Below are 14554 nucleotides of genomic sequence, written 5' to 3'. Positions count from 1 at the left end.
ATTTTTAAACTTAAGACACTTTCTCTAACAATATTCTGTACATCAGATGAAATAAAAGTGAAAAACTATAAAAAATGATAGTTTGACCTCTCTCTTTATTGCACATTTTAGAAAGAATATACACACTATAAGAATAATACTGATTTGACATTAAAAAAATATATCAGAGGATCTTGGAAGTACACTTGCAAACACTGATCCCAATTTCTCACACACACATGTTTCTCAGCAGTTAAATCCACCCTATTTACCAGCACCAATGTGTAGCCTATGCATTACTAAAACACTCATTTCATCTTTTTACAGTCTGCAGACAATATTCTTTCCAGCGTATGTGATATCTGTAACAAGCAGTGTCCAACTTACCATGCATTCATCCACACAAACGCTACAATACACAATACTATATTTCAGTCAGCTTTAAAACGAGGAGAACTGTTTCAATTCATTTGACCTGAACTCCGGAGAAAAAGGGACGAGAATAGTCGGGTCTTTCCGTCTCCCCCAGAGTGTCCAACAAAGTCTCTTTGACCATTTTCCTGTCGGCTCTGGTGAGGTTGGTCTTGAGCTTGAGCAGAGCCGACACATGTTTCTCACTGCGGGTGAAAGAAGGGAAGGAAAGGTTCAAAAAAAATAAAAAATGATCCTGTGATTTAATGAGTCCAATTAAGAGACACTTGAACATGACTGTAGAGTGAAAGATGTCGCATTAGACACTGTGATCTCGTCAGTTCAGGTGATGCTATGCTAACATCTTTCATCTATTGTCTGCTATTTTAGTAGTGAGTGATGAATCCGGTCCCACAGACCTTATTTCAGCTGACCCCAATGCTTCAACCATGTTAGTCAACATCCAAATCAGTATTTGTTTAAGAGTTCCCATCAGAGACGTTTTAAAACACCCCGACTCAGACTAATTCCTGTATCTGTGTCCAGAAGCGTGGCACAAAATTATGGACCGTGTAGAAATGTATTTTCTATGGGCCCCTCCCCGCATCCACAGCTTCATTCTAGCATTTTTGGGCCCTCCTTGCATGAGGGCCCTGGGTCCTCAATCCCCTTTCCCTCCTGAGTCTGACCCCCCTCTCTGTGTCACTTGGCCCTGCCTCTTTAAGAGACTAGCCACAGGTCCTGAGTGTATGGATTCCAATTGGATAAGTCAACTTCAATTTCAATTACATTTTATTTATATAGCGCCAAATCACAGTTAATAACTGTTATCTCATTGCGGTTTTCATAAAAGATCAGGTCTAGACCATACTCTGGGATGTTATTTACAGAAACCCAACAATTCCCACCAAGAGCAAGCACTAGGCGACAGAGGCAAAGAAAAACCAATTCTATTCTATAAAGACAAATTATGACCAATTTTTTTGCCCAATAGTCACCAAAGCTTCTCAATAGACCTGACAACACTGACAAGCTCACGTCAACGACCGTTTATGAGCGCTGTAACCAAACTATACTGCTTTTAACTGTGGAAATATCTCATGTTAGCAGAGGAAATACAAATAAATTATGCAAATGTCAGTTTTCATCCATCCACATGACAAACACGCGAGGTAGCCCTCGGCCAATCAAAGCCGTTGCCGATACTGATTATTAGTAGTAAATGAAATAGATGAGAGATAATTGGATTTGCATTTACAGTAAAAATGAAAATCTTAAAATAAGATTTGGGAATGTTATGAACTCAAACAGAAAACAGTGTTTAAAGGCTTTGAGCCATTACTTAATAAATGAGAACCATTCAACATAATCCCCAGTAACAGATTGTCAGATAGTGCTGTGGGGGGGGCATTAAGTCAGAATCCGTGGTGAGACCATTCGAAGCAGAGGGACAGACACAGAGCTGTAGCCGAGCCAAATAAGAACTCTTTTTATTTAATTAACGTTATTGGTTGTCAGGCCAATACAACGTAAACTGCCAAAAAACGGCCCAAAATCGGCCAGGATCTTTTGGGCCTTTATTCAATATGACAGCTGAAAAGAAAAGGGGAGAGAGCTACCCTAAAAACACTCTCTATGTAGGAAGAAGGGAAATGATAGGGAGTCAAGAAGAGAGAGAGTTTGTCACTAAAAATCATAGTTATGGAAAAGTCCAGAATTCTTTAAACCGACATACCACAACTAAGCTTTACCAACTCAAACCTCCTTATTTCACTGCAGCTGCTGTGTTTCAGTGTACCACAGCACTCTCACTGACACACTACTCCAGAAGAAGTCACAGCGTGTCTTCTTTTAGCTCATAACAGCATCCTGCTGCCAGGAAATAGCTGGATACATTTCAGCTTTCCTGTTTAATAATATTACTAATGTCCTTTATTAATCCCGCAAGGGGAAATGATGATTTACACTCTGTTGTTATTACACACATTAGACACAGGCCTGAATTCCACACACATGCTCAGAACATATACATGCACTAAATGGAGAGATGTCAGAGTGTGGGGGGGGGGGGGGCTGCAGAGCACTTGAGAGCTAAATTACAGGGCGTTGTATATGTTTTGAGAGCAAAGGTTACCTGAGGTCAGGATAAGCCCTTCCCAGTGATGCAATTTGCATCTGTATGGTGGGGACGTCTTGGAATTTCAGCACTTCTGCAATCGTAGTCAGGATTTCCGTACACCAATCCACCGCTGATCCCTGCGAGGATAGAGCAGCCATTGTTTAGTCTAATCTACATGTCTCTTCTTTTGGGGATTTTTTTCTTCTGTAATCAGTGTGGATTGTCCCTGGATCACTTGTTAATCACGCTCGGTGGTCAGTTCCAGTGACCTATTACTTCTGGCATGGAACTACAACCCAAAGTGAATATTTTAAGGTCTAAAAAAGCGATTTTGTGCTCGATTCTTACCATTTGGGCGAACAAATGGTGCAAACTCTCCGCGTTGTTCTTCACGACCCCGTAGGCCTTCAGCTGCTGCTCCTTGTCCTTCAGTTTGACGTTTCGTTTCAGGAGCCGCTTCACATATTCTTGGGCGACTTCCTGGTGCAGCTGGCCAATCAGTTTCTGAAATGAATCCAATTATGAAATCAGAAATAACGTTTCAGATTAAAATTCATCAGATTTCAATTGAGTTTACCGAGAAAGTCAATTTCCATTTGATCGTTCCAAGTGAGTTTATTGAACAACTCCATGATTTTACATATTTTAGTCCATTTGCTGTAAAAGTCACATTCTTTCGTAATAGTTTACAAACCTAAACAAAAGTGTTTCAAAATTGTAAATGCACTTTCCCTAACATACAGACAGCCATTGGTTTCAATTCATTTCTATATGGTTCAAAAATCAGTGTTTTGACCCCAGAAGCTTGCTCGAGTTGTTTTCATGGGAACTTGATCCCGCCACCCCTAAAAAATAATTGCTAAAAATTCTGTGGTACTCTATTGTGAGCTAAAGAGTTCTGCTCTAGGAATTGCACAACATCGTGAAACTAAACCCAAAATCTAGATGCCTAGATCTTTCAGAAAAACATTCTGAGACCATTTTCAGGAAATAGAGCTTGTCAAAATCGCATAAATCTCTAATTTCCCAAAGTTATTGATTTTGCATTTTGCATGTCGACTCTGCAGTAGTAATGGCCCTGTGGCTCAGCAATAAAGTTACAAAGTTTTCTAAGAATTGTTGGTGTCTTTTTAGTTACATAAATACAGTTTTTCCACTTCCACGATGGTCCAAAATGACATTAAAAGGGTTCCAGGCACCCCCAAAGCCCTGATCCTAGAATGGCCCCTGGTCTAAAGTGTAGTGTGCTTTGGATGGGACATAACATGATTTGTAGTCCAACCCAGCAGCTCCTCCTTTAGGTCGAATTGAAGAGTGTGTATCTACCTGGTGACAGGCTTCACGGGAACCACGAAGATCCTGAATCTCGTTTTCAATGCTGTCCAGCAGCTTCTCAAACACGGCCTTCTCCAGCCATTTGTTGGTTCCCAGCATGCGGTACTGTGGCTGTGTGACGTCCAAACATGATGCGTTAGACTGGTAACACTTTCACGCACAGTAGTAGAGAATTTGCAACAGAAAGGACATTTCAAATCTCTTGATTTGAAAAACTATATAGATCTATGTTTGTGTTGTTCTTCAGAGCTACTGGTTCAGAGGACCATTTCCCTTGCTTTAATCAAGAAACTTTCCTTCCTATTTCTATTTTCTTGCTCTAGTGTTTCTTACTATCACGCCTGTTTTGCTATTTTATGCTAAATGCATTCATTGTGCAACATGTTTTGACCTTTGTTTGAAAAATATATAAAACTATCTATGTTTGGTCCAGATAGACAAATAAAAAAAGAAAATTCCTGTGGTACTCATCCCTAGCCCACTGCTTCCTACTAAAGGCATAAATCTTAAAAATCACCTCACAAATAATTTTGTTTCATTAAAAAAAACTATATTTCTTTCTCAAACAGGAAGAAAAAAGAAAATTGGTTGGGGACTATTTTCAGCGGCGTATGAATCAACATTTGGTGCTCTAGTGAGTTTTCTGTGCCAGCAGGACGGTGTACAATATGTGGGAGTGGGTCAAAATCAACTACAGTGTGTGTGTTCATGCTAATAAAGGAACATTTGACCTAGTCAGCAGTGTGTCAGTGATGTGTTTAAACAACGGAGCTCTATGACACAGAGGTAGAAGATACATCCCGGTACTTTTTGGTAGATACATTCAGTTTTGTTATGGTCTTTTCCTGAGATATGTTGACAAGAAAAAGGAAAAGAACTCACCTTGAGGACATCGTGCACAGGTTTTAATAAATATGAGTGGGCAGATTGTGTCATGTCAGTCAGAACATGCAGCAAACTTTCCCGCACATCCTCTGTGAACAGCTGTTTTTTCTTATTGAGGACGTCCCTGCAGACGGAGCACAGAAGTCACGTTAGCCCATATTTTCTGTTGTGGGATCAATTTCAATTCCATTTTATTTATAGTACCAAATCATAACAAAATACAATCTACAGATAGAGTAGGTCTAGACCACACTCTATTCATTAACCCAACAATTCTACTAATTCAAGCAGAACTCAATCTTAATATTGCTAGACGTCCAATTATGCCAACAAGGGCTAAATGTCAGAAACACACCTGAACTGCTCAACACCGTCGAGGTGCGCCTTGATAATCGGCCGGCTGTTTGCTTTGTTTTGCCTTATGACGTCTTTTTGGAAGCTGTTGTACCTGCAGGAGTTTGGATTTAAAGGAAAATAGTTGATTTCCACTTCAACCGTGCTGTTCTTCTTAGACACAAGACGAGAATGCATTTTAAAATGACACTGTTTCACAGGAAATCCTCACTCTCGTTACCTCTGCATTAAATCTGTCAGTTGGCACGTTATGCTCTGGGCCTTGTGCAGATCTCCCACAACTATTTCCGCCGATGTCACCGTTCCATTTATAACCTAAAGACAGATGGAGGACACAGATCAGGGACAGCAAATAAAAACCACGGTCAAGCAATCAACAGCCCAACTAGCACCGGAAACCGAAGCCAGAGCGTTGGCAGTGGAAGCGCCTTGTGGATTCATCAGGCTGCAGGAGCGTGGCTGCTTCTGCGCACTTGGACCTTGATGTGACACTGAATGACTTTCTCTAAATATATAAACACTTTCACCTTGTTTTCCTCCTTCCTGAGCTAAACGGCAGAGCAGAGGACACTGGTTCACTTTGTTCTCTTGTGAAGCAAAAAAACAACAACTTCGTATTGGGATTGGGATCAGACAAAAACAAGACATGAAAAAACTGATGAGGCTTGATCTAACCCTGCAATAACAAGCTGTGTGAAAGTTTTTAATATGGAGAACTTGTAAGATTTAGATTAGATTAGATTAGATTATACTTTATTCATCCCACAACGGGGACATTTTGTTGTTACAGCAGCAGCATTTTTCCCAATAACAGAAAAAAAACAAAAACACACAAAAAAGTAAGCACACAAGAAATACAGGCAAACAATAGACAATGATTATATGGTAGACTGAGTAAGCAAAATGGCGTCAAATAAAGGTATTTTAAAGTGGGGTTGCCATGATACAAGAAACAATGTTGCAGTGTAAGTGACGTTGAAATTAAATTGAATGTGTAATTAGAGTAATAGGCAAGAGTCGGTAGCATAATTTCAATTATATTAACCTGTGACCATAAATATTGAAAAGTAAGAACTTGTAATAAAATAATATAAATACTGATACTAAAGATAAACAGAAAGTTGTGTGGTGTAGATGGGAGAAAAACACATCCGTTTCCACATCCAGCGGTTGCTGAGCTACATCATAATTTATTAGGCGACACCTATCTTGCTGCCGTGATACATTCTTGTAGAGATATTGATTACAGCTGCTTTAAGATCATGTCTGATTGAAACTCCACCTGGATGATGTCGTAGGCCCCGGTGCTGACGAAGCAGCCGTCCCGTCTCGTCGGCTCCTCTCCCCTGTTCCACTTCTGCCGCTCGTCCTCAAGGATGCGCTTGATGTACGTCGTCAGATCATCCTGAACGCACAACAACATGCTGCTGTCACTTCTAACACACACACACACAGGCTGTGTGCTACAGTTTATGTTTTTGGGTACAAAACATTTAATTATATATCACTCCCATCGCACATTACATAGCACAAGCATATATGAGATTCATATAATGAATTTTCATCTCTCTAAATGGCAACAAACAGACTATTACAACTCCCCCCCCCCCCCCCCCCCCCCCCCCATTCTCTGGAGAGCATGAACAATCTCAGTAATCTACCCTTTGGATTTCTTGTTTATACTTGAAAAATATGGCATGGTGCTGTTGATTCAATTCAATTCAATGTTATTTATAGTATCAATTCATGAGTTATCTCGAGACACTTTCAAGATAGAGCAGGTCTAGACCACACTCTATAATTTACAAGGACCCAACAGTTCTAGTAGTTCCCTCCAGAGCAAGTGATTAAGTCAGGAGACCCCCCTACAAAAAAAAACATTAGGATTCATCAACTGGGGACCATGAATATCCACAACTTCCAAACTAGACCAAAACTCTAAATAAAGGTTAGGTAAAAGGTTGAGTAAAGCTGCCTAACCCAACCAAACAGCCAGACATGAGTAAGATCTAAGTGAAATAGCTCAAATTAAGCAGGCAGCTTGAGTTACCTGCTGTTTGGTCAGGTATTGCTCCTCCAGGTTTTTCAACAAGTCGTCAGGCAGCAGTTTTCCCAGCGCTTCGACATCAATTTCACTGGCCAGCTCCGGCTTTTGAAGGAGTCTGACACAGAAAGCAGATGTCACAACTTTCATTAGATAACCATGAGAATTTCGCACACTTTTAGATGACAGAAAGTCATGACGACAGATACTTGTACACTGTTTTATTGTACATCATCTAATTTCAATCGATGCCTTCTCTTCTGCTTCAGTTTCAAAAGTTCAAAACAAGAACTTGCAGCAACTTTTTTAATAAAGGATGTGTGACAAACTGGTGTGACTGGGTAAAAATGACTCAAAGGAAACTGTAAAATCTAAACTCAATTTGTGAGTTTGTTGCAATCTGGGGTATTTTGTAATGCAGTGTGCATGCAGAGCAGAGGATGTGTGCCACTCCTGCAAATGTTTTTCTACAGTGTTACGCAACTTTAAGACGAGCTGCATTTTTTCTCAATCAACAGTCGACTGTGGGTGTGGCGCTTCCTCAGTCATTTCACTGATTCCACACAATCACAAAGGACAGATTTAGATAAGAGATGATGAGACGATTAAATAAACTATTACAACTACACAGTGAGAAATTCATAATATTTTGAATAGGTGTGCATTTCTGCACAACATCATATTGTCTCCAGCAGGCATTCAGCACAAGACAAAATGTCTAATTTAACCCTGACTGTTTGGCTTTTGACCTCTTAAAACTAATCCCTGTCGACTTGGAACCCCTTGGTTGCATACGTCTACTGGTTGTGATCGCTTTGACCAAAGAGTGATTTTCTTTAAGTTTAAATATCTAGTGATTCGCAAAACGTCTGCAGGGACAAGGAGTTTATCATCTGGAAAGCATGTCTCAGTAAATTTCTTGGCAATCCAAGTAAAAGAACCAAGTCTACAATGGAAATACTTAAGTAAAGTACAAGTGTTGCAAAAGTAAAACTAAGGCTGTGTCTCAAACCGCCTAAATGCACACTTCAAACACTTAGTTGTAAATACATAGTGTAAATAATGCAAAAAAAAACAAAAAATGGTCAAAAAGTTCAGTGTGAAACGATGGACCCTACTAGCACTAAACAGATTTTGAGAATTGGCAAGCCGAGCCTATAGCATACAGGACAGCTAGCTGGAAAATCCCGTTCACATGTGTTGCATTTGTCATGTTCATCCCGCTCGTCATTTCTGGTAAGTATTTTAATAGTAGTGTTCATTTTAGGACAATAATAACCATCGAAAGTGGGCACTACAGCAGTAAGTGGTCAGTGCACATTAGCAGTGTATTGATGTAAGTATCCTAAGACTCTCTAAGTAAATGTACTTGCTTATATTCCACCACTGGAATGTACTTGTAATCTGTAAAATAGTTGTTGAGACGGAGGATGGACTTTGTTGAATCCTTTAAAAAATTATAATTCCAATAGAATCCTTTTTTTGGGGGAATCATTTGGAAAATTTGGTTCAGAATCTGATCATCGGTTCAAAATTTAACACAAGTAAGTAAGTTTTGGTTTCCACAAAGACCACTACAATTTCAGGCGCTCGTTGTGTTGCAACCATGGAGAAAACTGGTAAAACTGTACATCACCATTGAATAAAAATAAAAGGTTCCTCTTATCATCTCATCGAGACCGGAAATGAACCAGGATCTAAAGGAAGAATCGGAATTGGCTTCAGAGTTGTTCATCAAACCTACTACCTGGACAAAAACACACCAACATAATATCAGAATGGGCCCAGAAATATAAGTAGGCCTACTTTAACATAAACTGAAGTCATGACTTACTGTGGGTAAAACTCGTTGACCCAGCGCAGGAGGACAGTGCAGTCCTTGTCCCCCAGACCAAAGTCTGCGATCGTCCTGAGTCTGGTGCTGAAGGCTTGGTGGTACAAGCTGGCGTAAAAATGACTGATGTTCCACTCGGGGGGGTAGCAACCCTTGACCCCGTCCACCACAGACAGAAGGTCTTCCTTCAGTTGCCGGCCCATGCTGCAGATGTTCGCCTGGATAGCAGACATGTTCCCCTGGTCAGCAAGGGGCGTCGCAGGGTTTTCTAAGCGCTCCTCCACCTGGCTGCGAAGCGTGGAGTCGTGGAGTTTCCGCCATTCACCGGGCCTCCAGTCTGGAGGGGTCCGAGACCTCTGAGTCCACCGTTGGTCCTGGTCCTCCTCCTGGTTCACGGCCTTCACCGCAGACGTCAGAGCCTCCAAATTGACCTCCCGCAGGCTGAGAGATAGATTCTGTAGTACAAGTCCTTTTAGGGCCTGGTGGTCTTCAGCAAGCTTGTTTACTTCTTCCTCGTGATGTTTAAGCGTCTCTGCCTCGTTTATCTCCCCAAACAGACGCTCCTCTCTCTCTATCAGCAGCGCACCGGCCTCATAAAAGAGTTGGGCCTCAAGTCTCTGCTCAAAAGTGAGGGGCGCTGAAGGAGAAAAGTTACAGATGTTGTTTAGCATAAAATAATGGATAAAAGAAATACAGATTATATTTAAGGCTTCAGCTAATGAGTATTTGCTATTAAAGACTAATCTGCTAGGTACTATCTTGCTTAATCGTTTGATCACACTTTCACAGTTTACAACAACCCAATGGGCCATCTTCAAATAGACGTATTTAGTTACAATCGTCAAATCGTCACATCTGGGAGGCCTGGACTGTCAAATGTTTGGCTTTTTACCCTTGATAAACACTCAAATGATTAATCCATTGTCAAAATAACCATTTACGCTGTCACAAAACTCATACTTAGGTGTTAGGATTTGAGCCTTTCAGTTCTATTTACCATATCTCTGGGCTGAAAGTACCGTTTTTCGTTGTGTGACGAGATAAATCCTGCGGCTACATGTAACAATAGACTGTATATTAACAGTCTATGCTTGTAACCATAGACTGTATATTAACAGTCTATGCTTGTAACCATAGACTGTATATTAACAGTCTATGCTTGTAACCATAGACCGTATATTTACAGTCTATGCTTGTAAACATAGACTGTATATTAACAGTCTATACTTGTAACCATAGACCGTATATTAAGAGTCTATACTTGTAACCATAAACTGTATATTAACATATTAACGTTAAATAACATTCGACCACCGGGTATTCCTGGAATATTCCCGCAATAATCGTATCTTCAACACCAAATAACTTTAGTTGACAGCCACAGCTTACATACGTCGAATAAACAGTACGAATACATTATAATTATTCATAGGACAAAGCCTATCTCAAATTCAAGAAAACGCAACAGTACAGTAACGTTTTTTGAGTAACGTTAACGTTAAATTAGCGGGTATAATATTCCTGCAATAATCTTCAACACCATTAGACTATAACCGACTTTAGTTGACAGCCACAGCTTACTAACGTTAACTTCATCTCGGTTCCTAAAGCACGTTGCTGCGCAGTCCCGTTAAACCAAGCTAGCTTAAAACACATTATCATTATGGTGAGGTTAGCCTTTTGAATGGGACTTAACTGACCGATTTGGGGCGTCTTATGACCGGGTGAGCTCTGTCCATCAGTCATGGAAGGGTTTTGGGCAACGACCTGAGCTCTGACGCCCCTCCCGAAGGGAAACCATCTTCCATCCGGGAGAGAGATGAGCCTGTGTCCGTCTGTGACTGTCTCGGCCGGCATGGTGTTAGAGTTGGGACTGGTCCGACTGCCTGGACGCTCTGGTAAATCAATGGGAGACAAAAAAAATAACTTTAAAAAAAGTAGTTCAATGTGTCACATGGCTATTTATTTTTTTAATGTCAATTAGATGCGAATTGTCAACGTCTGTCTTTGCCTTTTCAATTATAACGGTATTTGTTTAGTATTTTATGATGGTTTAAAAGTTAGCTAGCTAAACACTAATGCCTTCTAACACTTGCTTCCTGAGTTAGTTCTTAAATAAGAGTATAAGGAACAGTTTTTTTGAGAATGGTGTCCAGGAACTGTTGGTAATTATTTTTTCAATCAATCAATCAATCAATCAATCAATCAATCAATCAATCAATCAAATCACAGAATTACACAGTGTAACAGCCTAGTGTCCAGCAAAACCAGACCATCAGTATTCTTATTCTCATCACAGTGTATTTATAATAGCTAAGCATCTCCAATAATCTGTGTATTCATAAGTAATACAAAATGAAAGAGCCTACATACAAATAAAAAAGAGAATGTGCAAATTACATGAAAAAAACAGTGCATGAATATTACATTAACAGATTCTAACATTTAGTAATAACATTCCCTTCTCATCTTCATTAATGAATACATTTTAAAAGTGATCCTAGAGATGTTACACAACTTTTTAAATCAGACTGAACGAATAAGAAAGTGGAAAAGGCTCAGCCTGTCCACAGAGCACGTATAACAGTCATGGAAAAGTGATTAAAGTTTCTCACTTTCTTAAGAGTGATGCACTATGAGCCGGTCTAGACATGCAGATTAATCTGAAAATCCTAAAATTGCTCAGCCCTCACTCAGTTACTCACCCTGATCTCAAAGTGTCTGTTCTGTTGTCAACTGTACAGCTGCACTGAACTGGGGGGGCTGGCTTTTAAACACCAGGCTCCTCCTGCAGGATGATGCATATGAAAAATAACTCCCCTAAGTGGTGGAAAGTCCACCGACCAACCCAACACACACACACACACACACACACACACACACACACACACACACACACACACTCAGACATTACAGTGTACAGACACTCATGGTCCACATACAGACTTTGGGGATCCCCTTACTTCTCTTCCAGCGCCACCAAAAACACAACTTGTCCAGCACCAGTTCAGGACTACATACCCAAAAAAGTAATGAGTCCGAGATTGATGTCAACATACTTGCAATAATTGGCAAATGTTTTACCCATCGAACAATTGTGTCCATATGTGTAGGGCTGCAGCTAATGATATTTTCCATAATGGAATGTAAGTAAGTACTTTCACTCCATGACACCCCAAGTCAAAATGTCAAAGACACTGAACCCCCAAGTTGCTCCCAATCGGGGTATGAATGTGTGTCAAAATGGGTGAATGAGATGCAAATTTTCTGGTAAAGGACAAACGCACTATGTAATGCAAATCATAAAGAAAATGTATGATTTAAATCAAATTTAATTGAGTAATAAATAATATAGAATTGAGTATGGGTACAGTTTTGTTCCATTCCAATTTAAACATGTGTGTACATGTTCTACAGTATGTGTGAAATGTCATTTTTTGGGATGATTTTTTGTGATTTTTTGAAAAAATAAAATCAATTTTTTGAATAAATGACATTTTACTTATAAACCCTGTTGTAAAACGATATATAATTGAACCTCGCACAGTACCTTGTAATATGTCTTTCATTATTTTTCATTTATAGGATGTTTTGTATTTAGGGTATACAGAAAGCAATTACTATAGACCCTTGATTTTATTGCACATTTTGTGTTTTAACCCTTTTGCCAGCAAAGGTTAATAAAACAAAACAAGAGGAAAACACTCATTAATTAAATACTCAAATATCTCATTCACTCACATGCACTATACGTATTAGTCAAGTTCACAAAATCCCCTGTAAAGGCAACATGAGCACTTGTATAGTTTCTATTCTTTTTTTTTCACGCCATAGATCCTCCAGATTTGATTGGATGAGGAGTGCTGTTTGTCCGGTCGGTGGTCACTGTAGGATGCTCAGAGACTTTTTCTGAAGTCATTGCAATGTTATCTCTGCTCTGTGTGTGGTCTGAGGGACTTTCTGAATGTGTCACCTGTCCATGCTGCTGCAGATTCTTCCATATAATCCATGTTTCACTTCTTAAAGTTATATGGTAAATATTCCACATCAAAACCACAGTAGGTCACATCAGCGTTGTGGGTATAATACTAACATTTGAAACGCTAACCTGGACGGTTCTGTGTTGTAAGCAGCTTCTCTTACCTTCTGCTTTGCAGAATCTGCGGGGGAAACAGCAGCGAAGCTTCAAACACATCCTTCCCATGTGGCAGCCTGAACAGGTGTGTGGAGTTTGTCTGTCTCTGCAGCAGATACATATGACACTGAACCGAGAATAAGGTTCTAGTCACATTTGATGTCAGGATGTTGGTTAAGTCATGCATTGAGAAATTGCGCTTTTTCAAGTTCTGCACACATTTCCTCTGACAGCACACATGTTTGATGTGAGGGTGAACACATGAGGTTCAAAATGGCATATGTACCGTTCAAAATGTCCCTCACACTGTGGATTACGGGTCATTATAGAGGCAAAATGTTGATTTATGACTACAGGAACATCATCTATCAGGGCAGAATACTCCTAATTCTGTTTATGGTTTAATACCAAACCATGAAAACATGAATTATCTTTGTTATATCCAGTTATAACTGCCTCTGTTCAACTTCCAATCACACAAAATACCAGACAAAATACACATATCAAAAAACTATGAAAATTACTATGAAAATATGTTTACTTTTCAAGGCATCTCACAATATAGTGCTTATCATAAATTGACCTCAAACACGGATCATGAATATTAGGTACAGTTTTCACTTCTTTAGACTAAAATTAGTTTTATCTGCTCCGGCCAGAGAGAAATTTTACGTTTAATCAGTAGCATACCGGGGGCTTTCAGTCAGGGCCTTCTGTAAAGACCTCCAAATGTGTGTCGAAATACGTGACTTAAAGTAAAGGTTCGTATGTAGAGGGAAACTGGCTCTGTGCAAAAAGTTGGAAAATACAGCAGTCAACACCTCTAAGGCTCACTTATTAACACTACATAAGTTCACATATTGGGTTCGTTGAACCCCTTTTTCTGAGATCTCAAGTTGATGCATTTGATAACTCAGGAAAAGCTAGTCAATGGACCAAAGGGTCCATCTAGGGATGTGCATTGCAAGTAAGCTTAGGCCACAAATACTGTGCTGTGTGGCTAAAGTCTATGCTACATACTTGTCCCTTTACAAATAAACATACAATTCAAAAAAATGAATTTGAGACAGTTTTTGTCTTTTGGAGGATTTATGAAGTAGAACTGTTTCTCCATCCACCCGGGACCTTTACTATTCACTGTGGCCCACATTCTGTGTGTGTCTGTGTGTGTGTTCTTTCTCTGCAGGTGTCATAAAACAAGTCAATGATTCATTTTCACTCTGATATCTGATTTATGTAAATCCCCAAAAAACTAAATTGTTTGATTCTGAGATGGAGGATTAGAAATGTTGTATCTGAGGCTGTACCAGAGCTAAATGCTCACATTAGCATGCTACCATGCTTACAATGAGAATGCCAGCATGTTGATGTTAATGTTTCCCATGTTGGTTTTGCACGTCAGCATGCAAGTATTAGACAGTTTTTTTAAGCTGGCAAACATAGGAAGTGTTTCAATAT

The 14554-nt window shown here is 39.7% G+C and overlaps 1 protein-coding gene across 3 annotated transcripts; it reads right to left on the bottom strand.

Moving 5' to 3' along the window:
• Positions 1-208: 208 nt before the first annotated feature.
• Positions 209-13218, bottom strand: tnfaip2b (tumor necrosis factor, alpha-induced protein 2b). Of its 3 annotated transcripts, none has more exons than XM_034859360.1 (12): positions 13105-13217; positions 10662-10865; positions 8962-9598; positions 7134-7245; positions 6366-6488; positions 5304-5398; positions 5085-5177; positions 4727-4853; positions 3836-3955; positions 2858-3013; positions 2525-2646; positions 209-596 (listed from the first exon to the last, which is right to left on the bottom strand). In XM_034859360.1, the coding sequence occupies exons 1-12, from the start codon at positions 13163-13165 to the stop codon at positions 446-448; spliced, it is 2001 nt and encodes a 666-aa protein (XP_034715251.1). In that variant the 5' UTR covers positions 13166-13217; the 3' UTR covers positions 209-445. The 3 variants fall into 3 exon arrangements, with proteins under 3 accessions (XP_034715251.1, XP_034715252.1, XP_034715253.1); XM_034859362.1 differs by lacking the exon at positions 13105-13217 and adding an exon at positions 11667-11708 and having other exon boundaries at positions 210-596; XM_034859361.1 differs by lacking the exon at positions 5085-5177 and having other exon boundaries at positions 13105-13218.
• Positions 13219-14554: the final 1336 nt, after the last annotated feature.

Source organism: Etheostoma cragini, chromosome 20 (assembly GCF_013103735.1).
Source record: "Etheostoma cragini isolate CJK2018 chromosome 20, CSU_Ecrag_1.0, whole genome shotgun sequence".
Taxonomy (NCBI): domain Eukaryota; kingdom Metazoa; phylum Chordata; class Actinopteri; order Perciformes; family Percidae; genus Etheostoma; species Etheostoma cragini.
Note: the sequence above shows the minus strand (reverse complement) of the source record. Positions and strands in the feature narration are given on the sequence as shown.